Source organism: Lissotriton helveticus, chromosome 9 (assembly GCF_964261635.1).
Source record: "Lissotriton helveticus chromosome 9, aLisHel1.1, whole genome shotgun sequence".
Classification (NCBI taxonomy): Eukaryota; Metazoa; Chordata; class Amphibia; order Caudata; family Salamandridae; genus Lissotriton; species Lissotriton helveticus.
The window spans coordinates 145,957,021-145,979,988 of NC_136070.1; the positions used below are offsets into that span (position 1 = coordinate 145,957,021).

Sequence of the window (22,968 nt, forward strand, 5' to 3'; positions counted from 1 at the left end):
TGAACATAACTCTTTCTCTAACTGGCAGCCAGTGAAGGTGCTTTAAGGCTGGCTTTGCCGATGATCTGGCCGGGGTGTTGGTGAGAAGCCGGGCCGCGGCATTCTGAATTCTTTGTAATTTATTGAAGGTGGCTTCGGGGGCTCCCAGATAGATGGCATTGCTGTAATCCAGCCTAGATAGAATAAGGCCTTGGATAAGCAATTTCCGGGAGATGGGGGGGAGCAGGGGGAGGATTTTCCTGACTGACCTAAGAAGCCCAAAGCAAATCCCCGCCGTTTTTTTTGCCTGGGTTTTGAAGGACAGGTCTTTCTCTAGCCAGATTCCCAGGCTCTTGATCTCGGTTTTGGGGACCGGGGGTTCACCTAGACAGGAGGGCCAGATGTTAGGGGGAAGGGAGAGCCCTTTTTGTCCAAGAAGCAGAATTCCGGTCTTGGACCCGTTGAGTTTCAACGCTGAGTTATTCATCCACCCCTGGATTTCAGAGAGGCAGCTGTGGAGGTTGGATGGTTCTTGGTTGGGATGGGTAAGGGTCACCACCAGCTGGGTGTCATCAGCGTAATTGATGATTTTCACTCCAAACGGGGTGACCACCTCCTCCAGTGGGGCGATGTAGACATTGAATAGCGTCGGGCTTAACGACGAGCCCTGCGGCACTCCGCACTGGAGGGGAACTGCTGGGGAGTGGATGTCGTTCTCCCAGACCTGGAAGGAGCGGTGGTTAAGGAATGACGCGAGCCAAGCCAGGGCGGTGCCCTCCACTCCGATGTCTCTCAGACGCTGGATTAAGACCCGGTGGTTGACAGTGTCGAAGGCCGCACTGAGGTCCAGGAGGATCACTGCCACTGATCCTCCTGTATCCAGAATGCATCTGGTCTCCTCCACTGCCGCCAGGAGGGCGGTGTCCGTGCCCTGACCTGGGCGAAATCCAGTCTGTGAGCTCCTGAGTAAGTTGTTGGACTCTGAAAATAGGGAGCGCTTTTTATTCACTATTTTTTCAGTGATTTTACTAATCCCAGGGAGGAGGGAGATTGGCCTGTAATTGGCTAGGTCCTGCGGGTCTAATACTGTTTTTTTTAGAAGAGCTTTAACGACAGCCGCTTTCCAGCTGGGAGGGACCTTTCCCTGAAGTAATGAGGAATTGATGAGGTCAGTTAACGGCGGGACAATGATGGGAGCCACTTTTTTCAGAAAGCGTATGGGCACCGGGTCGCTAGGAGAGCCACTTTTGATTGTGGCGAGCATTGCTGAGACCTCTTCAATGGTTACCGGGCCGAAGGTGTCAAGATGGGGAACGGGGGTATCCGGGTAGGGGCTAGTGGTAGGGGGGGGTTTAAAACGGTCCCCACCGATTACGCTGGTGTCGATTGGGGGTAGGGAGGCGAGAATTTTCTGAATTTTCTCATCGAAAAACTTTGCCAGTTTGTTGCATTTGTCCCCGCGGTGTTAGAATCAAGGGATTTCTCCGGGGGATCCGGGACTTTGAGAAGTTCTTTTAAGATAATGAAGGTTTCCCTGCGAAACAGGATGAGTTTTTTATTCTTTCCTCATAGAATAGGCTTTTGGTGTTACGTAGCGCGAGTTTGTAAGTTCTTATGGATGCCCGGAAGGCGGCTTTCTTGCCTGTGAGTTTGTCCTTCCTCCATGCGCGCTCAGTCCTTTTACATTCCTTCCGTAGGGCGTTAAGTTCAGGGGTGTACCAGGGGGCCGGGTTTACTCTCTTGGCTCGTTTAAGGGTACTAGTTGTGCGGAGGAGGCTGTCCAATGATTGGGTGAGCCAGGAATTAAACTCAATATCAGCGGTTACGGGATCTAGGGCAGGGGGTGGGGGAGATTCCCTGAGCTTAGAGGCCAATTCTTCAGGCAAAAGTTTGTGCCAGCGTCTGTTGATGACCCGGGTTTTGGGCAGTTGGGGTGGCGGGACCTCGAGATGCCAATCGATAGGGATCAGGAAGTGGTCTGTCCAAGGGAGAGGGAGGGGAGTGCGGGTTTTGAAGTCATAGATGTTGGTGAAGATGGGGTCCAGAAGGTGGCCTTTGTCGTGGGTGGCCTCTGAATTCATTAATCGTAGGCCAACGGAGGTGAGATCAAGGAGCAGTTCGGCTGCCGTTATGTCCTTGGGATCTGAAAAGTGGAGATTGAGGTCTCCTAGGAGTAAAAAGTTAGGGGATGTCGTTGCCATAAGGGTAACAGAGTCAATGAGAGCGCTAGGGAACTTGGCTGGGGCTCCTGGAGGGCGGTATAACAGAAAACCGGAAAGAGAAGTTACAGGTGAGATCTGTAAAGCGAAATGGCAGCTTTCGCAGTCCTCGATATTGCCATTGTCAATTCTGCAGGCGATGTGCTCTCTGTATATTATGGCCAGGCCACCTCCTCTGCCGAGGGGTCTGTTCAGAGAGCGGATTTGGTAGCCAGGTGGTAAGGCATTAATGATATCGGCGTCGGTGTTAGGCGTGAGCCACGTTTCCGTGAGAAACAGAATGTCGATGGCAAGATCTCGGATAAGAAGGTTTATCTCGTGGGAGTGTTTGACGAGGGACCTACAGTTAAGAAGGCCGAGTTGAAGGCCGTGGCATTCTGCCTCAGAGCGGGCTGGGTTGCAGAGGTCGCAGTTAATAAAGGGATTTTCTCCTGTATAGATGTATTTACAATTAGTGTGTTTTAAAGGGTTTAGTCCGAGTAGCCTGCCTTGGGTGTAAGTCAGTCGGCTCTGCGGAGACTTGGGCATAGTGACAGGGCCTAGGGCCGTCCGGGCCCGGACGGGCCCAGACGGGCTTGCCTTAGAGCGCCTTCAGGGCGCAAACGGCGCGCTGCGCGTCCGGTGAAAACACATTATTTTATAGGGAGAGGTCGGGGTGTGGCCTCCAGTACGAAGGCGAGGCCGGGACAAGATTTCCCTCTCCCGCGGCAGCGCTGACCTCAGCTGCGCGGGGGGGCAGAGAGGAAGTGAGTGCCCTGGCGTGCAGTGCTCAAGGTAGGAACAAGTTTAAAAAAACAATATTTCAGATTTTTAAAAAGCGGCAAACAACTAAAGCTCCCGGCTGTGCCTCAGGAGTGACTAAGTTCTGTTAGCGGCTCGTATTCAGCTCGCTTAAGAAGGCAGGGGGCGTGGCCTTGGCAGAGGGGGCGTTGTTAACAATCAGGCTCAGAATGGCGCCTGCACAAGATTTCACTCTCCCGCGGCAGCGCTGACCTCGGCTGCGCGGGGGGGCAGAGAGGAAGTGAGTGCCCTGGCGTGCAGTGCTCAAGGTAGGAACAAGTTAAAAAACACAATAGTACAGATTTTAAAAAAACGGCAAACAACTAAAGCTCCCGGCTGTGCCTCAGGAGTGACTAAGTTCTGTTAGCGGCTCGTATTCAGCTCGCTTAAGAAGGCGGGGGGCGTGGCCTTGGCAGAGGGGGCGTGGTTAACAATCAGGCTCAGAATGGCGCCTGCACAATATTTCCCTCTCCCGCGGCAGCGCTGACCTCGGCTGCGCGGGGGGCAGAGAGGAAGTGAGTGCCCTGGCGTGCAGTGCTCAAGGTAGAAACAAGTTTAAAAACACAATATTACAGATTTTTAAAAAGCGGCAAACAACTAAAGCTTCCGGCTGTCCCTCAGGAGTGACTAAGTTCTGTTAGCGGCTCGTATTCAGCTCGCTTAAGAAGGTGGGGGGTCGTGGCCTTGGCAGAGGGGGCGTGGTTAACAATCAGGCTCAGAATGGCGCCTGCACAAGATTTCCCTCTCCCGCGGCAGCGCTGACCTCGGCTGCGCGGGGGGGCAGAGAGGAAGTGAGTGCCCTGGCGTGCAGTGCTCAAGGTAGGAACAAGTTTAAAAACACAATATAACAGATTTTTACAAAGCGGCAAACAACTAAAGCTCCCGGCTGTGCCTCAGGAGTGACTAAGTTCTGTTAGCGGCTCGTATTCAGCTCGCTTAAGAAGGCGGGGGGGGGGGGGGCCTTGACAGAGGGGGCGTGGTTAACAATCAGGCTCAGAATGGCGCCTGCACAAGATTTCCCTCTCCCGCGGCAGCGCTGACCTCGGCTGCGCGGGGGGGCAGAGAGGAAGTGAGTGCCCTGGCTTGCAGTGCTCAAGGTAGGAACAAGTTTAAAAACACAATATTACAGATTTTTAAAAAGCGGCAAACAACTAAAGCTCCCGGCTGTGCCTCAGGAGTGACTAAGTTCTGTTAGCGGCTCCTATTCAGCTCGCTTAAGAAGGTGGGGGGCGTGGCCTTGGCAGAGGGGGCGTGGTTAACAATCAGGCTCAGAATGGCGCCTGCACAAGATTTCCCTCTCCCGCGGCAGCGCTGACCTCGGCTGCGCGGGGGGGCAGAGAGGAAGTGAGTGCCCTGGTGTGCAGTGCTCAAGGTAGGAACAAGTTTAAAAACACAATATTACAGATTTTTAAAAAGCGGCAAACAACTAAAGCTCCCGGCTGTGCCTCAGGAGTGACTAAGTTCTGTTAGCGGCTCGTATTCAGCTCGCTTAAGAAGGCGGGGGCGTGGCCTTGGCAGAGGGGGCGTGGTTAACAATCAGGCTCAGAATGGCGCCTGCACAAGATTTCCCTCTCCCGCGGCAGCGCTGACCTCGGCTGCGCGGGGGGGCAGAGAGGAAGTGAGTGCCCTGGCGTGCAGTGCTCAAGGTAGGAACAAGTTTAAAAACACAATATTACAGATTTTTAAAAAGTGGCAAACAACTAAAGCTCCCGGCTGTGCCTCAGGAGTGACTACGTTCTGTCATTGGTACTGTGTTGTGGTTTGCTGTTGTACTGCTTGGGTGTGGTACAATATACCGAAGTACGGTGCTGCATAGTGTCATGGCATGGCATGTTATGGTATATGAGGCGTGGATTGTTGACTGTGTGAAGGGATCTGCAGTGCAATGTATGATGAGACATATTCTGATGCCATCGTTAGATGGCATGAAGTAGTATGTTGCTGATTTGTGTGTTGGAGTGTTTGAGTTGGTATTGAGTTGTATGGCATGATGAGGGGAGCTGCACCCAAGTGAGGTATTGGTCTGTATGGTTTGGAGCGCATACTTAAGATTTGTGCATTTTGGTGAACAGAGTGTTTGGATGGGGTCTAATGTGTTGTTGAGTTATTTTGCTGCATTGTGTTGTTGTTCTTCAATATATAGAGCACACGTGCTGTTCCAAGTGCAGTAGAGTGTGTTGTCATTTGATTTGAATCAGGACGCCTGCTTCAATACAAGTTGTGGGGACCAGATAAAGAAAAAACGCAATGAAGGGAGCTTGGTGGTTTTCCTGTAGGGGTCAGGTACTAAGGAAAACCATGGATCGCCAGACCAAAGGGGAGCACTTGGAGATACAGGATCAAAGATTTGTTGGCACATCAGTAACATATGTTTTCAGTCGTGTTCTAAATTGACCATCAAAGTCAACAGACCTGGACAGGTCCTAAAGTAAACAGCAGAAGACAAGTATACTCCAGACTGTTTGTTGAGGAGGTAAACATCAGGAGAGTTTTGATATTTCTTTTTTCCTTCACTCATTCAAGGTCGGTTCCTCTACCTGCGAGTACACAGTGGTCAGACTGATGGTGTTTCGACAGCTCACAGCGCAAGCCTGCCAGCTGTCTTCTCCAATCATTTTTGCCAGGTACCTCCCTGTTCCTTTCCTACCTTCTTTCCTGGTTCAACTAGAAAACAGTTGTTGTCTCTAATGTGACTTACTTCCAATGCCGTTGGGTCTCAAGCAGCGAGGGAAACAACCTTTACAATGCAACTTTTACAACACACTACCATTACAACAAAACTTTTACAATGCAACATCCATTACAACGCATGTATTTACAACGCAACCATTACAACGCATGACACTACAACGCACACCACTACAACGCATGTCATTACAACGCAGTCATTACAACGCATACCATTACAACGCATAGCATTACAACACATAGTACCCCTACACTATCCAACACTTACCCTACTGTTGCACCCCCTGGAGTTAGAATAGTAATTTTTACCCCTACACTATCCAACACTTACCCTACTGTTGCACCCCCTGGAGTTAGAATAGTAATTTTTACCCCTACACTATCCAACACTTACCCTACTGTTGCACCCCCTGGAGTTAGAATAGTAATTATTACCCCTACACTATCCAACACTTACCTTACATGCAAAGTAATGTTATGCGTTGTAATGGTATGCGTTGTAAAGGTAGTATGCGATGTAATGGAATGCGTTGTAAAGGTAGTTTTTAAAAAATCGTTGTAAATGCACGCGTTGTAATGGAATGCGTTGTAATGGATGTTGCGTTGTAAAAAATGCGTTGTAAAGGTAGGCGTTGTAAAAGTATGCGTTGTAACGTCATACATCCAAGCAGCGATGTCCAGACAGTTCAAGCCCTGTTTATTACCGAGTTTAATTGACCTCAATGGGGGAATTTTGTGTCTGTGCAATACCTCAGAAATTGCTGTACAACTTAGAACGCGGCAATCAAGTGAAGGGCACCTCATGGCAAATATTTTACCTATGAGGTTTTTTTATGATGTTGCGTTTGACATATGTTATCGTATTCTGTGTTTAGGTCAAGTTATCGGTCCACATTTTTGGTGACTTCAATGGAACAGTCTCCCTCTCTGTACTGGAGAAGGTGGCAGACACCACGGGCATTGCCACGCTTCTGTGGGAAAGAATTGGCAACTGGAGTGATCACTGGTTTCCAGTAACTCTGCAGCTCCCGATGACCCAGCACAGGTAAAATCTGATGCCGAATGAGCCCAGCACTAAGATTGTTGGACCTGCCTTGAGGTATGTAGGTGGCTGTGAGCGGGTGCAGGAGGCTGTCAGCCGATGTGTTTACTAAATCTGCATAATGCACATTGGGATGAGGAGCTGCAGCATAGGATGAGGAGGAGGCCATGGGATTGTTACATATAATGCCTAGAGATTGTGATAATAAGCCATTCTTAACTGAGATATAAGGGGGAACCTTCATACATATAGATGACCCAAGAACCACACTGTGCTTTTGGTGTTTGGGGAAAAGCTCAAGAAGTTTTGGTGCATGTGTTTCAATGGAGGCATCATCTTCTTGCTGATGGTGTTATGAAATGGAGTGAAAAAGCAGGTAGTCTTTCAAAGTAGACAGTAGGCAAGCTCCTCCATCGTAGGCCGCGGTGGCCGATACATGTGGCGGTTCACTCAGTGGATGGAATGGGAGCATGCAGTATCTCAATGGTATTGAGCATTTTTTTGGACACAGCTATTCAGGGGGCACAGCAGAAAAGGAGAAACAGTTCACAAACAGCGCAAAAGCAAAGAGCACGCTGGAGACTGAGGAGTGTCAAAGCCCTGCATCGATGTGGTTATATGCTGTTATCACTCCGTTGGTCTGCGATAAGGATAGGTTAACCTCTAATAAGCTGAAGGTAGTCACATTATCTAAGAGAAGGCCCCGCATCACAGTTGTTACCACAAGCTTTCCTTTTGTAAAGATGGACTGTGCTTGTTGTCCCTGGATGCAGGGGTAGGATTCCTCCTTTTGTAAGCTCTGCTCCATGGATTTTATCCTGTTCCTCTGAAGCTAATAGGATGTTGATGAGGGGGTAAGGGCAGGACTGTGATGTCACTTTTGCTACTTCTGGAATTTTGATGACTCAGCATCCATACCTGAGGACCACTTCCATTCGAAAATGCTGTCAACTCTATTGAGAACCTCATCCCATACCATTTGAGGCCTTGAGCAATCCAATGGGGTGTGTTAGGGTACCATCACTAGCACATCCCCTCTGGCACTCGCAGGTCTATGGCTATCCCGCTAGTGTAATTGTACTGGGTCTGGTACCCGTACAATGCGAGTTTCACTAAGGTTTCTCTCACTGTGGTGTCTCTCAGCATTGAGGTGGTTCCTTAGAGTATGTCTTCTCATTCCTTCGCTGTCACAGCTCAGCCTAATTCCTCCTTCCACCTGCACTGACTGAGGATTGTCTCTGTGGACTTAAGCCTGGCAAAAATGCTCCAATTATGGAACGTATACTTGGGATTGCCTGCAAAATTGGATACAGGCCTCCAAACGTGGCCAATAGGCTGGATACGGTCCCCAGATCCTAGGCCAGCTTTAGCGATGGTGGCGCACAGTGCGACAAACACTTTTGATGCCCCCACATCCCTTGACCACTTCCTCTGATTCGCTCACTACCACCTTCAAAAGTGCCCCTCATCTTTCATATCGTAAGATATTGCTAAACACAGCGCCCCCTATGGTCTCAGCACCACCCGCCACAGGTCAGCACCCAGTGCAGCCGCACCAGTCGCACTATCCTAAAGCCGGCCCAGCTCAGATCTGACCTGGGGAGGCTTGTAGTCTTTTGAACTCTTTGCAGTGCTTAGATGTAGCTTGCATGCTTCATCAAAGCGCTATGAACTGTCGTGAGTGCCAGGAGGTAGATGAAGAGCTTAGATGTGTCGTAAGCTGCCTTGCGACAAATACCTCTGTATACGTTGGCGGAAGCCGAAAAAGTGTCTCACTGAGTTTTAAACTCTGGACCAGAGAAATTCAGTTGTGACCTCCTCCACGAGCATAACTTGAAAAAATACGAACAACCTCACTGCACTTTGAAGCCACTTCCACTGACGGGATTGCAGTGCAGCAGAAAATCAGTGTCCAAAAGAGTTTATCAACGAAATGAAATCTGACTGCACAGACGTGCCTGCCCTGCAGACATGTTCAAAACATCCTGCTCCCCTCTGCTTGTTATGTTGTTTTGATAATTTGAAGTCATTGCCTAAGGTGACTGTTACAGCATAACATACAGCTTCTTGTGAGGTTTCTCCCTGCCTCAGTTCCATGTGAGACATGCAAGCTAGGTAATAGGCTTTGGAGACATTGTAATTAAGCTGCCAAAATTCGCATAACTCCTGAATTTCATGTTAAGCTAAATTAATTGAAATTGGGCATTCTGCAATTCATGTTTATGTATAAGTTTTGCATGCAAAAGGCTAGTTCACATAGAAAATATCTCACCAACAGACTTTTTTAATCATTTATTAATTTATTTCGGAACAAAAATCCTTGAAACCACAATACAAATACTGTTACATTAAATAATCATACCAAAAACAATAGAGTAAAAACATTGTCAAGAGTAACCGAATTAAACATAAGTTACGACTGCCTCCTTTATACAATAAACCTATGCTAAAATGAACTCAGAAATGTGCTTTGTGCAACAGAAGTAACTCTGAGGTAATCAATACATGATTTGTAAATATCACTACTACAAAATGTTGCTCTTATATTCCATACAGTACTTAGATGTCTGGCCACATTTGGTTCTATAAACTCTTCTGTAGTTGACCCTATAATGCTTCTAGATACTGCTTAGCTCCCCAAAAAACGGCATACTGGTACAATCCATGGGGCAGATTTACAAGCCCCCTACGCCATTTTTGCGTCACTTTTAACATGGGAAAAGTGATGCAACAGTGGCGCAAGGGGCTTGTAAATCTGCCCCCATGTTCTTAGTGGGCCACTATATTCAAGACAGAAGCACAAAACATGGGCCTCTGTTTCTGATTCATGTTTTCATACTGGACAAAGGTCATTGCCGAGATGATCTTTGGCCCACTTCTGACAGAAGTTTCTAATTGGCCAGATGTCAAATCTATATGAAATATACAGCTGCTTTACTCTCTGATCAGTCATGTAATCTGAAAAAGACAAAAACTTTGTATGCACTTTTAGTTTAAAAACATATCCGTGAATGTTGCTTCCTTGCATTCCCGCAATTCATTATTTCCATTAAATTGATAAAATCTCTCCTTTGATATGTCTTTTGTGATACATTGTGCACCTGCTTGTTTGTCCCAAAGGGTTACCCCAGACTATATAAGATATTTTCACATACCCCATCCATGGGATGGATTGGGGGTTTTTTGTGCTGCAAAACTGTTTCCAGCGCGGTCCTGTGCTGACCAAGGGGCATATTATCAAGACAAAAGATAAACTTATCGCAGCTTTATCGGCAGAAATCTGCCGATAAAGCGGCGATAATGGGCTTTATAATATGCTCTATGGAATTCCAATCGAAGCCCATGTTAGATGTCTTCACATCTAACATGGGCTTTGATTGGAATTCCATAGAGCATATTATCAAGCCATATATAATATGTTAGTCTTCACATCTAACATGGGCTTCGATTGGAATTCCATAGAGCATATTATCAAGCCAATTATCGCCGCTTTATTGGCAGTTTTCTGCTGATAAAGTGGCGATAATTTTATCTCCTGTCTTGATAATATGCCCGCAAGTTCCTCTGCATAGTGCATTCTCCGCCAATATAAAGGGGTCGCAATTTAGCTATATTTTCAATCCGGATGTGGCCAAAATCAATGTACATTGATAAAAGAGGTGCACCCTGCGCCAGACTTGCAAGAGACCTGAGGAATTTCTTTTCTACCCTAGCAAGTGAACTAGTTTTCACTTGCCCCACATCTCAGCACCATAGAGAGCTGAGCCTATAGCTTTGACCCTATAGATTTCCATAGCTGGGGAGATAGAACGGGTGTGGGTCCTTTCAAACAAGCCCAGAATTGCGAAGCACTGGTGCTGGTTTATTTTTCATGTACAGCATAACAGGATACCCGAATTATAATAAACCGTAATAGAGAGGGGCGAATAGTGCAGCAGCCCAGTATAAATGTACACAATTAAATATTTAGGCAATACATTAGTTACAGTGGAAACATCCCTATAAGAGCATTTGGCAATTAAAAAGTCAAGGCCCAGTCTCATCCTTAACAAGGCCCAGCCCAGAGTACGCACTCAAGGTCCACATACTTTATGGATTTTTGGGGACACCCTCGCCTCATGTATGTAAACCACTCAGCGGCCATGTACATATCAATCCTTTTCCTCCATTCTCCTATTGTGGAGTCCTCTGGTACACCTCAGTATCTTGCCACATCCGTCCTTGGCACCACCAAACCCAAGACTCTAAACAGAAGCTTAGTCCGGGGGACATCCACATCCGTCGGGATACACAGGAGGACCTACTTTAGCTCAAGTTTCGACTTCAAACCCACGGATGTTGCACAGTTAACGCACTATTGCTTCACAGATTCGCTGGGAATGCCCACAGTTTGTGGAAGAATGTCCTCCTCTCATCTTTACACCTCATAACATCCCGGAGTCCTCACTCTTCCCATAGCATGTAATTGTGCTCTGTCGTAGTAGACCCTGTATAATATTTTGAGCTGGATGAGTCTCAGCCTGGATTTAATGGCCACCTCCTCGGATGCATTAGGGCTGCTTCCCAGTCAGTATCATCAATCTCATCGGTATCCCGCACCCAGCCCCGACCGAGGTTGAGCAGGGTGTCTCACATATTGTTGTTCAATGTCTTGTAAGTGTGGGAAATGGCTCCCTCTCCAAGCTCCTCCATGAGCAGCCTACCTTCTAGAGGCGTATAGTCTGGTATCTCAATCTCAACCAGTTTCTCCACCCCCCATGCAGGCTTCACTTGTATCGGTTTTGGTGTAGCTGCAGCGATGGAAAAGACCCCAACTCCTAGGAGGTCCTCAACATTAAAAATTCCTATTAAGCCCCTTTCCTCGTAACCCTTAAACTTCCCCTGATCCCACTGCATCGTCCCCGGGGGGGGGGTCTGGGGGGGGGGTTCCTCTTGTCATCCTCCTAGCCCACGTAGTACGTCTGGTAACCTTCTGCTATTTTTCCAACACCACCCGCGTTACTGGTAGCAGCTGCCGGACTCCTCTCCCTCCATACACGAAGTAGGTGCGTGATCGTGTCTTCAGCTGCACCATCTCCAACCAGTATGTCGGGTAGATATGGGGTGCCTAGATTCAGTCATTTATAACTATTACGTGTGAGGTCCAATAGTTTGCCCGCCATTATAAGGTTTTTGTTGTAAAGTCTATCTATCGCCAACCTGTGAGGAATGGTGGGCGTATCTAAGTCATCAAACGGCTGGCACAACACCGTTTTCCCCCAGTAGATGGAATAACCTGAGGAAGCATCATATGTCTCAAAAGTCTGAAAGATGGTTGGGAGAGACGTAGAAGGATCAGTGTTGTAAAGAAGTACAACCTCTGCTTATAAGGCAATTATTTCGTCCTCGGTGTCTTAGGATTCTGTCTTAAATCCTCATATTGCTGGAAGTCTCCGTACCATACACGGCAGTGATTCAATAGTGAGGGCAAAAAGGCGAGGGGATAGGTTACATCCTTGTCGAGTCCCTCTCTCATTCGGAAATGCTGGGGAGACAATACTGTTAACCTTGACCACCAATGTTGGGGCTTGGTAGAGCAGCACAATCCATTTCCTATATTTGGGTCCAAAGCCAAATTGACACAGCAAGCGTTTGATGAAAGAAAGGCCAATGAATCACATTTAATGCTTTTTTCACGTCCAAGGATAATAATAAATGGTGATCATCCCTATCCTGAACCTCAGTTTACAGATCATTCTGAAACTCAGATACTCAAAATTGGTGACCTGTTCTAATCTTTCACCCTCGGCCTGTAGATGAATCTTACAAGAGTTATATGGCTTGAGTGACATGTATTTAGCTTTAGAAGCATTCAACTCCAACCTGTGTTGCTTACAAAATGATATAAAGGCATTTCGTAAAGCCTATAATCCTTCTGGAGTTTTAGACAAATAACAGGGCAGGGACTTTTGAAGTTCCAATTTTTGTCTACCTGGAATATCTAGGTAGAAGACCGCACCATTAATATAGAAGGAGAAAATGACAGGGGTAAGAGTGCAACCCTGCCTCACTCCCTTAACCACCAATATGGGATCTGTCAATTTGCCCACACTGCCCTACCTCACCTGAGTAAACTCCTCAGAATAGAAAAAAAATCCTCAAGGACACCATACTTAAAAGCATTTCCCACAGCTTGGCTCTAGGGATGAGGTCAAAAGCAAACCTAAGCTCAACAAAGGCAGTACATAAATGACCCTTGTCGAATTGTACAGTCTTCTAATATATAGTAAATAATCAAAAAACCCAGTCTCATGTGCTTGTCTTTTTTCTAAAACCAGTTTAAAAATCCAAAAGTATTTAATTGTCTTCTATCCATGTCAACAACTTCCCTAGACTTTGGTGGTAGAATTTTTGGGGGAGATTATCGATGAATGTAATCTAATTGGTGTGTAATTGCTTGTAAGATCTCGAGCCCCTTTTTTAAAATAAATTGTCGCAGTTTTAGCTTGGTGCCAGAATTGAGAAATGTAATTATTTTCTAAAATGCAATTAGTTAATTCATTCATATAAGTGGTCCAGAAAAATGGTTTTGAAACAAACAAATCTCCTGGGATCTTAGCTGGTCAAGGCGCTATACCTCTAGCAGTATTACGTATCACTCCATTAGTTTCTTCTAGTGAAATCACTAATGGCTTTACTATTTCCTTATAAACACGTCTTATTGTGTCTTGCTTTGGTTGGGGTTCATGGGTCTGGCTTATCGGCTCATCATAAAGCCCCCGGAAGTGACCTACTCAAACTTGGGGCTGTATATGAAGAGAGACCTTGGTAGTAGCCTGGCAGCCCCTATTTGCAACAATAAATTTCAAAGGCTTCTGAAGTCACCAGCAGCTAGCAAATCGTTCCACATTCCTCTGTCCCATTGTGCCCTTCAGGACTTTTGTATCTCTTCATTGTGTTGTCTTACCAGTGCTATGGTGCTCTGATCCTTGCTTTTGATTTCCTGAGTAAGTGCATCCTTTCTGCTTTTGTATTTAACATTCTTATATCCTCAAAGTGTTTTTCGTGGATAGACAGCAAATCATTGAGGCTTGAACAAGAATTCGTAACACACCCTACGTGTTCTAATGCTGCGGATATTCTACAATAAATTTGAGACAATATCTGCGGACTGTTAGCAACATGAGTTCACTTCAATGTCCGCCTATTTTTCGACGGGGATAGACCCTTGCAAGTGATGGAGCTCAGGGTCCCATAATGCCCAGTTAAAAGACCCTTCATTGATAAGTAAAGTGCATTATGGTCACTATCCGTCCTCTGGAGAACCACCATGTCTTCCTTAAAAGCCCCTGATCGCAGACCTAGAATTATATAATCAATACGACTTGATCTTTTGCATCCAATTTAGTTTGCCCATTGTATGCTCTAAGACCCTGGTAATGGTCACACCCATGACTTGGATTGCCAATTTGCTCGATTTTGTAACTGGTGGAAGGTCTAACCTAGGAACTCTCCATTTGTTGTCCTCTTCATTAGCGAGAGGCATGAGCAGTCCTGTCAAGGGGTTCATATGCGATATTAAAATCACCTGCAACTATAACAGGTCTACTACCTGAGTTCCCTTCTATTGCTGCTTCTAACTGGCTAATGGTTGCAGACTCGATGTTGCTGCCACTGTTCCTATTATGTAGGTTTATAATTAGGTGTGGATTTCTAAACCTAGAATATCTGTAAAAGCTATATGCATTACCATAATTCTTAGGCGAAGGAATATTTTTACCCATATGGCCAAGTCTCCTGCAGGTCTTCCCGGGAATGCTTAACTGCATTGATAACATATGTTACAAAGCAACACCTATAGAAGGCATTAGTATATCATGTCTCTTTGGACATACAAATGTCAAAATCATCAACGAACTTGCCCCATTGAGGAACCGAGATCTTAGTTTTTTAGCCCGCCACATTCGATGAACAAGTTTAGTAAATTCATAGCTAGGAGAGCCGAGCCAGAGGTGTGACTTGTCCCCAAGTGTCAAAGCAGGAGCCAAGGCATCAAAGTATTGGCCATTAAAATGCATAGTATCTAAACGCGACCTTAGATTTAAGAATCCCTGCCAACCAACCATGCTATGGCTTCTTAAGGCTAAGAGACCCAAGAGGTAATTAAGTTTGTCTTGTGCACTTTATAAGGGCCCAGTATTGTTATTGTAGATAAAGCATCATGAATGGCATAGCAAGGGCACTAATGCAATATTGGAAAACGCCTTCCAGTTACTTCCTGTCATGCGTAGTTATAACCATCCATAATTGCATGCCCTTCACAGCTCTGGTGTTACTGCACCTGCTGCACCATTTATGGCCACACCCCTGTTCTTCAGGCAAGTGTGCTTTAAAAAGCAATACCTGCGTCCATATTCCTTAAGATTTCTCTGGGGAAGAATCTCCAAATCTCTCCGTAAAATGTGTTACACTTGACCCATGTTGTCAGCTTAATGTGTCTGAAAATGCACACTTTATCTTAATGTTTCTTAATATTTTTATGAGGAAAACCATGTTGCAAGTCCAATGTGCATTTCAAGGTATCCCTTGCCTGAATATCACTACAAGATACTTTGAGAATTCCCAACATGCCCTGTACAGTTCTCTTTATATCATACCCAGTTTTAACCAATGTTACTGACCAACGTGAGAACAAAAATCTTGCAAAAAAATCCAAGTCCCCTTGTAAAGTTGCTAGTCAGCCCACCTACCTTCCTTAGCAGCCCATTCATTTTAGAATTCCTGGCTACACCCCCAGCTCCCACGAATTTTCCATGCCTGTCATCTGAAAACAATCATATTTTTTTTCTTCCTTATACTGAAGACAACAATGGTTTCCAGGTTCATCTGCTTGTTATTTGCAATTTCCTAGAACTCTTTGAGCAGAAATCTGCTCGATTCATGAATAATTTCAGGTTCTCACGTATGCTGTCTTCCCCGAATGGCGTTTCCACAGAATTGTACTTATCCCCCCCCCCACCAGCCACCCGTCATAGGTGCTTTCAATACAGTCCGAAGTTGCGTAAATTTGGTTTCAATCTGCTAATGACACATGCATACAGCAAACACAAAGAGATGACGGACCGAGTGCTGAAACTTTTCAAACACTCACCTCCAGTCACAGTTCTGGGTTGAATCCATCATCGTTCTTTAGCTCACTTTGCCACCTCAGTTCAGACCCAGCTATATGCAAATCAGTCTTGACCCTGTGCCTCATGGGAACAGCCCAGCCTGAACTGCCATGCCAGGTCTTCCCTGAACTGGAAACAAGCATCCCGGGACCGGTTTCGGGGTAACCACCCTCTTCAGTCAGGCTAGCTTGAATCCAGTGGCAAAGTGAGCAAGGGACCCACGTCTGGGCATACCCTGCCAACTTAGAGCAAACACAAAGAGATGATGGACGGAGTGCTGAACCTTTTCAAACACTCAACCCCAGTCACAGATCTGGGTTGAATCCATCATCGTTCTTTAGCTCACTTCGCCACCTCAGTTCAGACCCATCTATATGGAAATCAGCCTTGACCCTGTGCCTCATGGGAACAGTCCAGCCTGAACTGCCATGCCATGTCTTCCTTGAACCGGAAACAATTGTCCTGGGACCGGTTTCGGGGTAACACCCCTCTTCAGCCAGGCTAGCTTGAATCCAGTGGCAAAGTGAGCAAGGGAGTCACGCCTGGGCATACCCAGCCAACTTAGGGTGAACACAGCAATCCATGCCACTGGGGTCAAGCTATCCTGGCTGATGAGGGGTGAAACCCCGAAACCGGTCCCATGATGCTTGTTTTAAGTCCAGGGAGGACCTGGCCTGGCAGTTCGGCTGGACTATTCGCATGAGGCACAGGGTTAAGACTGATGTGCATATGGCTAGGTTCAAACTGGAATGGCATGGTGAGCAGAAAAACAATGGATTTAGGCCCAGATCTCTGTACTGGAGTGAATGTATGACACTGTTCTGCATTCTGTCCATCAATTGTTTTTTTTGTGCATTTTTTTGGTGTTTTTTTGTTGTTGTTTTTTTGCAGTTATTTCTTTTTGCATATGATTCATGCATCAGCACATTCAACCCATATATACTGGCCATGACAATGCTTGTTCATCGTTCCAATTCCTTCCCTCTCTCTCTACATTCTCACAAAAGTTCCTATAATTCCTGAGTAAGCTTCTCTTATTTCCTATTTTCCTGTCCCTTTCTGTTTTCCTGCCAATGGGAACAGTAACCTTCGCCAATCTTCTCTAGTATTCTCTCGTCCGGCACACCCCATCAGGTAATGGGTCATTTCAAGATGCTGCAAACAACAACTCGTGCTAGGGCAATACAGCCAAACATTTTGAGATGTAAAAAGTGCTTGGTTACTTTTTTATAATGATGTGAAATTTGTGTGCGGTTTTATGTAATTGCTTTTGGGAGGTCCTTAGATGCTGGATGTATGACATTACAACGCATGCTTTTACCACGCATGCTTTTACATCGCAGTTTTTACAACGCATACCATTACAACGCATAGCGCTTTGGCGTGCTGGATAGTGAATAGTTTAATTTACTATTCCAACTCCAGTCCCCGTGGATAGTAGGGAAGGTGTTGGATAGTAAATTAAATCTATTCCCTATCCTAGAGCGCCCCCCAGCGCAATGCGTTGTAATGGTTTGCGTTGTAAAAGTTGCGATGTAAAAGCACTGCGTGGTAAAAGTTGCGTTGTAAAGGATGTTTCCCTTAGATGCTGCATGGACCATGATTGAATGTTATTTCAGAAATGTGATTGTTCCTCGAGGTCTTGATCCACAAATCTGTGATAACATCAATGAATCCTTGCTAGAGAAGAGAATGAGACTGCAAAGAGGGAAATCTCCACCAAACAAGGGTACCTCCTGTTAACTTTGTTAAATATGTGTTTATTTGTTTGGTTGAGCTGTCCTTATATTCCTCTTCATCAAGAATGAGTCACCAAAATCGTCGGGAAAATGCTCTCAGGAGCCTTTTGGTAAGCTGTCCATCAGCATGGGAAAAGGAGGGACGACCTTTGCATACTGCTAAGGAAAACAGGGCTAGCCAAGCGTGCAGAGTTTGCAGATGATTTTGGGCATTTGCATACTCAAGGTAATAAAAAGGGAGAACCATGGACTCTGCCCTCACCAGGAGACATCAAGAAAGAAACCACTAGTTACAGTCACTACGGTTGCATTCACCTCCATTAAAGATTTCAAGGCTGATTTTGGCCCCCGGGGCTACATCTCCCAGGGTACGGCCTCATGATGCTTGGTGCCCTGTGCAGCGTTGTGGACCACGGAGGGAGCCTCAATGCCCCCACAGTCCCTGCTGGCTCCCCACCCCCGCAAGAGCCGGCATCGCTCCCGCAGGCAGGGAGCAGCCAAAAATGCTGCTCCATGTGAGTGGGAGCAATGTTTTCATCTATTTGCAGGGCCTGCCCCAGAAAGGTGGGGGTCCCCGGGGCCAAACACAGCTGGGAGGGGGCAGCACAGCCCCCCTCCCTTTATTTTGTAATTCTGGCCACGGGGAGGTGGTGGTCGCGGGGGGCCTAGAGGGCCAAGGAGGGGGGTCTGTGTGACCCCACCACCTCCAAATAACTATTAAAGCCCAAGGGAGGTGGTGGTCCCTGGGGCTCTTTAGAGCCTCGGGATGGGGGGGGCTCCGCACGGAATGGACAAGAACTGCTTCAAATAACAGTAGTCATTCATTTAAAGACATTGGGAAGAGCATGCAGTGGTCTCCTGGGCCACTCTCTGCTCTTCTGATTCACGCACACATATTCCCAAGGAGGACACTCTCCCACAGGGGTAGCTTCCGTGTTGCAAATAGGAAACCATTTCCTTCGGGTACTCAGTATCAATCAGAGCAATAGCAGTTGTAAACCACGGATAGATTCTGTTACGCTTTGGTAGGAGGAAGGGGATGCCTGTTTTACTTTACATTTTGAGAGTCGGAAAGGTATTTCTGATTTGCAATACAGCCTTCGTACATTAGGGCTTTTGCAGTCGCAAAGCCTATGCATCAGGCCCGTAATCATTCAGTCCAACAGCGAGAGATTGGGTTATAAGGGGGAGAAAAAGAAATCATACTGATGCCATCTACTGCCAATCAGCTTATTAATCACACTACCCAAAGGCATGGGAGTCTTCATGCGCTACTCTTCCCTTCAGCACAACCACCTAGTCCCATTCCATGTGCCTCTGCCACCAGTGGCGTAACATTAGTCCCCGCAGCCCTCGCTTGACAAGCGAGCGTGCCCCCACTGCATTTTGTCCTCATATATTAATAGCATCAGTCACAACATGATCCATGGAGCCACTTTAACTATTCACAGTGCCAATGCTTTAACCAGGGTCAATGCGCTTCTGTCGCTTTTCTGTTTTGCAGTACCCAAGCCATAGCCTGAGTTCCACTCTCTCAACCTTACATGATCCATTTACATTCCATGTCCTCCCTTATTTTTCATCGGCCAATAAAGTAAGCCCTTTATCTTGTAAAGCTTCCAGACCCTCTGCATCAATACCAGGCCTAGGGCATAATGTGGAGTTCAGATGAACAGCCTTAGCATGTCCACTGTCTTCAGCCTGGGCCTGCCATCAGACCCTTTTTCATCAGCTCAAGGCCTTTGTTTAAATGAGAGGCAGGCCAGGTAGTCACTCTCCAAAAATGTAAGCACCCGCATGAAATATTGCAGGAGGGACATCATTTTATGTTACATCACTGCACTAGGTTTGTACCTTTGAGGGCATTTACAGCACTTAAATCCTGATAGCGGATCAACAAAGGATTAATGACTCTTTCCTTCTGTGAGAGCTTTTGGGTGAACTTTTGTGTTGAGTTAGAGCTGGTGTCCCTATAAAGGCTGAAGTATGTGTAGACTTACCCGTGTGCTCCTTTGCTTTATCCTTAGGTTTCAGCTGATACTCCAGGCCTCCTGGGGATGGGGCTCGCTAGCAGACATTGCGGTGGACAATATCACCCTTGCCCCAGATTGCTTCAGTGAAGGTAAGGAAGAGAAGAGCATGTCCAGTGATATTGACAACTGGTAAAAAAGGGATATCACAACTTATGAACTCGTCTTCATTGAATATATATGAATCGGGAACACCAATTGGTCACGGCTCAGAAGACCATCCAAAAAGTGGTGGGATTAAGACATTTGAGAGTGCATGTCATGTTAAATCAAAGTTGTCAATGGTGATTGGGTTTCCCTAACCTCCTTGCGCATGTGGTTAATTCTGGGAGCCCTTGGGCGTTTGAAGGCATTGAGTGAAAATGACATCAGACCAGTTACAAACAGTTAATAGTGGATACAGCTGAGGGCCCAAACACAAAATCTGGCAATGGTGATGGTTAACTGAAACCATTAGAGGTCATCAGACATCTCCATCACTGTTCACTAAATGTCCCACAAACGAAATTGAAAGTACTTTTCAAATGTCAACTAGCATTTTCTGAAGGCAACGAGTGGATCAGGGACAAGTTCAATTTTAAACTTCAAAATATATAGATTATCTCAAAACTTCAAAGGCACAATCCTTCTAAACAAAGGAGGACAGATCTGTAGGGCTGTCTGGACACTTGCAAAGAGACTAGTGCCTCGGTGTGGCCAGTACGGTTAGAGAAGAGTTGGTCACTTGCAATATGTGGAAATCTCGTGGGTATTCCAACTTTAGCAACTGACTTGAATCCTGCGTTGGAGAGTGATTAAGCTTTTTGGCCTACTTGTTTAAGTCCAGGTGCTTTGCACGGCTGGTGTACCCAAACCTCATCCTAGTCCCAGGTATACACAAAGGTTTTTTATTTATGTATCAAAGTTTTTTGTTTTTTTACCAAGCGAACCTTTCCATTTTACCTTCTCCTTTGACTATGCAAAGTTTTTGCAATGTAAATGTCACTGCACAGCAAGATCATTTTCACTCTTCTCGAACTCCGCCTAACTGGAACATGTATGTTGTCTTTTCTTGGCAAGCTTAAACGTTGCAGATGTTTTCTGTGCACAACTGTTTTCAACAATCAATTCTTATGGATGACCATTTTGTTACAGGATCAGAAAGGCATGTTTTTTCACATAAATATGGCAAAGCAAAAATCTTTTCAAACATGACAACGATGCTAAGATTTCCATGAAACTTGCAGAGTTTGTAATTACTGATTTGGAAGGTCAAAGAGTGTATTACTATCTAAGGGGCAGGAACAGGCTGGTAACGGAGGTAAGGCGCTGTTTATTCATTGCGTCGATCCTGAATTCAACAATGACCTATACTTAGAGATAATGGCATGCTTTGTTTTTATTTTATTTTATTTAGCAGTAGAACTGCCCCTGAGTAGCTATAGTGTGCTCAGCTTCGTGACCGGGCCACGTGTATTCTGGCTCCTCCCACCAACACAGATGAGCGATGTTGGTACAATTCTGCGGGGCCTGCTGGTGTTTACTGATTATGCTGCTTCCGGTGACCAGTCACAGCGCTTGTTATGAACGAGAGACCGGGCGCGTGATAAATGTGTGTGACTGCGATGAATCAAAGCATCTCTGATGATAGCCAGCCTAGGCATCTGAAAGCTAATAATATTATTATTATTATTATTATTATTATTATTATTATTATTATTAATAATAATAATAATAATTATTGTAATGATAATAATCACAACAATAACAACAACAATAATAATAAGTTATTTTAACAATAGTAATCATAAAAATAGTAATATTTATTAATAGTTATTATATTATTATGTACCTCAAACCTGCAGCAGCAGGGTAACTGCCTTCATTACTGAACTATTAGTCTTGGAACATCTTCGGCCGAGGTTCTCTGGCAAATTTTCTTTATACTATACTGTCCTCTAGTGAGCACTTTTTTCCCAAAATTCCTCGTAATCGTTGCTTTAAAAATAAAATAAAAGATGAGCTATTTTTAGGTCGAGCCTAGCAGTACGCATGCGCTGCTCTGTGAGGCATGCTTATTTCCCTTCTGTGGGCTTTGACTACGCCATCACTTCCGATTGATTAAAGAGTGTGTTGTTCTGGAAAGCTTGTTTCTGTATGTTTGCTTAGCGTTATATGTCCCACCTTCTTGTGTCTTGCTCCTCCCTTGGAGCATTGGCCTATTACGGTATCTTCGCTCTGCAGTGCATTTCCCTTTGTGTTTGCTCCCTTTTTTTGTGTCGAAGCCTGGCGTTCACTGCGCAGCAGTGTCGCGCAGGCGCGATTTTCTGATTTCAGTATAGTGGCTTTAACCCGCCTCTCTCTTCCATTGGCTAGCTCCATAAATGGAGGATAGCCATTGGAAGAGAGATGTGGCAATCATTGTGGGAGCCGATTCGTGGGCGTTTCTGTGGTTTTTAAGCCCCGCCCCTTTTTTGCCGTCATGTAGAGGTGGGCCATTGTGGGTGTTTCCTTTTTTTTTTTTGCCAGGGCTGTTTTTTCGTCAGTCTGTGCCAGCTTCGCTGCTCGCTCGCAGTCTCCTCCCTGTGCACCCACTCTTTAAATGGCCGCCGTGCCGAGAACTCGTTTTACTTTTTACGCTGTCCCTTTAAAACAGCGAGGTGGCTGAGTAAATTATAAGCACACCACTCGCATATGAACGGACCCACATGTGCTCGGGCAGTGTGCCTCGTCGTGCGTGCTCGAGAGGTTGCCATGTGTGCACAGAGCTCATTGTGTGCTGCCAGCCATGTGCTCTGTTGTTCCTGCGCTCGGCTCTCACAGGAGGGGGCAGTGCTGCTGCAGCCGCCGACCGAACACATGAGGCGAGAAAACATGCAGATGCCAGAAACCTTTCCTCCCCTCCTCCAGCTCGCTGGTACAAAGGCTTGCGTTTCCCCCCTTGTTTTATTTTTTATTCGGGGATGGATGTTTGACTCTCTGGAGCCTCTGAGCATGGAAAGCCGTGGGCGGCCGCCAGCTTGCTGCGCATAACTGGATTCCCCAGGTAATGTAAACATTGCTTGTATACATTTTTCTTATTTTTTATTACTACAGAGGGGCTTGTGGGACCACTGTGAAGAGATGTTTCGATTACTTATAACGGGGTGATGCAAAAGCGGTTCGAGGGCTCCTCCTTTGACCCCTGACACCTACTTCTCGCCGTGCAGAGAGATGTGTTTACTCTTGTTTCCAAAACGCCATATCCTCAGGGCAGGAGTCCGCTTCGAGCCCTTGCTCTGCACGCGTTCTTATTGTTTACATCGTGAAGTACACAGATACAATGGCACTCGAGGCTCGCCTCTCGTCGGATCATCTTCCTGC

At 46.1% G+C, this 22,968-nt stretch overlaps 1 protein-coding gene across 1 annotated transcript in view; it reads left to right on the forward strand.

Moving 5' to 3' along the window:
• LTK (leukocyte receptor tyrosine kinase) overlaps window positions 1-22,968 on the forward strand; it is a 678,246-nt gene that overhangs the window by 529,417 nt on the left and 125,861 nt on the right. Inside the window, exons 8-10 of the mRNA XM_078662014.1 lie at window positions 5,502-5,602; window positions 6,542-6,711; window positions 19,624-19,718. Of these exons, the coding sequence (XP_078518140.1) occupies window positions 5,502-5,602; window positions 6,542-6,711; window positions 19,624-19,718 (366 nt within the window). The remainder of the gene's footprint in view (window positions 1-5,501; window positions 5,603-6,541; window positions 6,712-19,623; window positions 19,719-22,968) is intronic.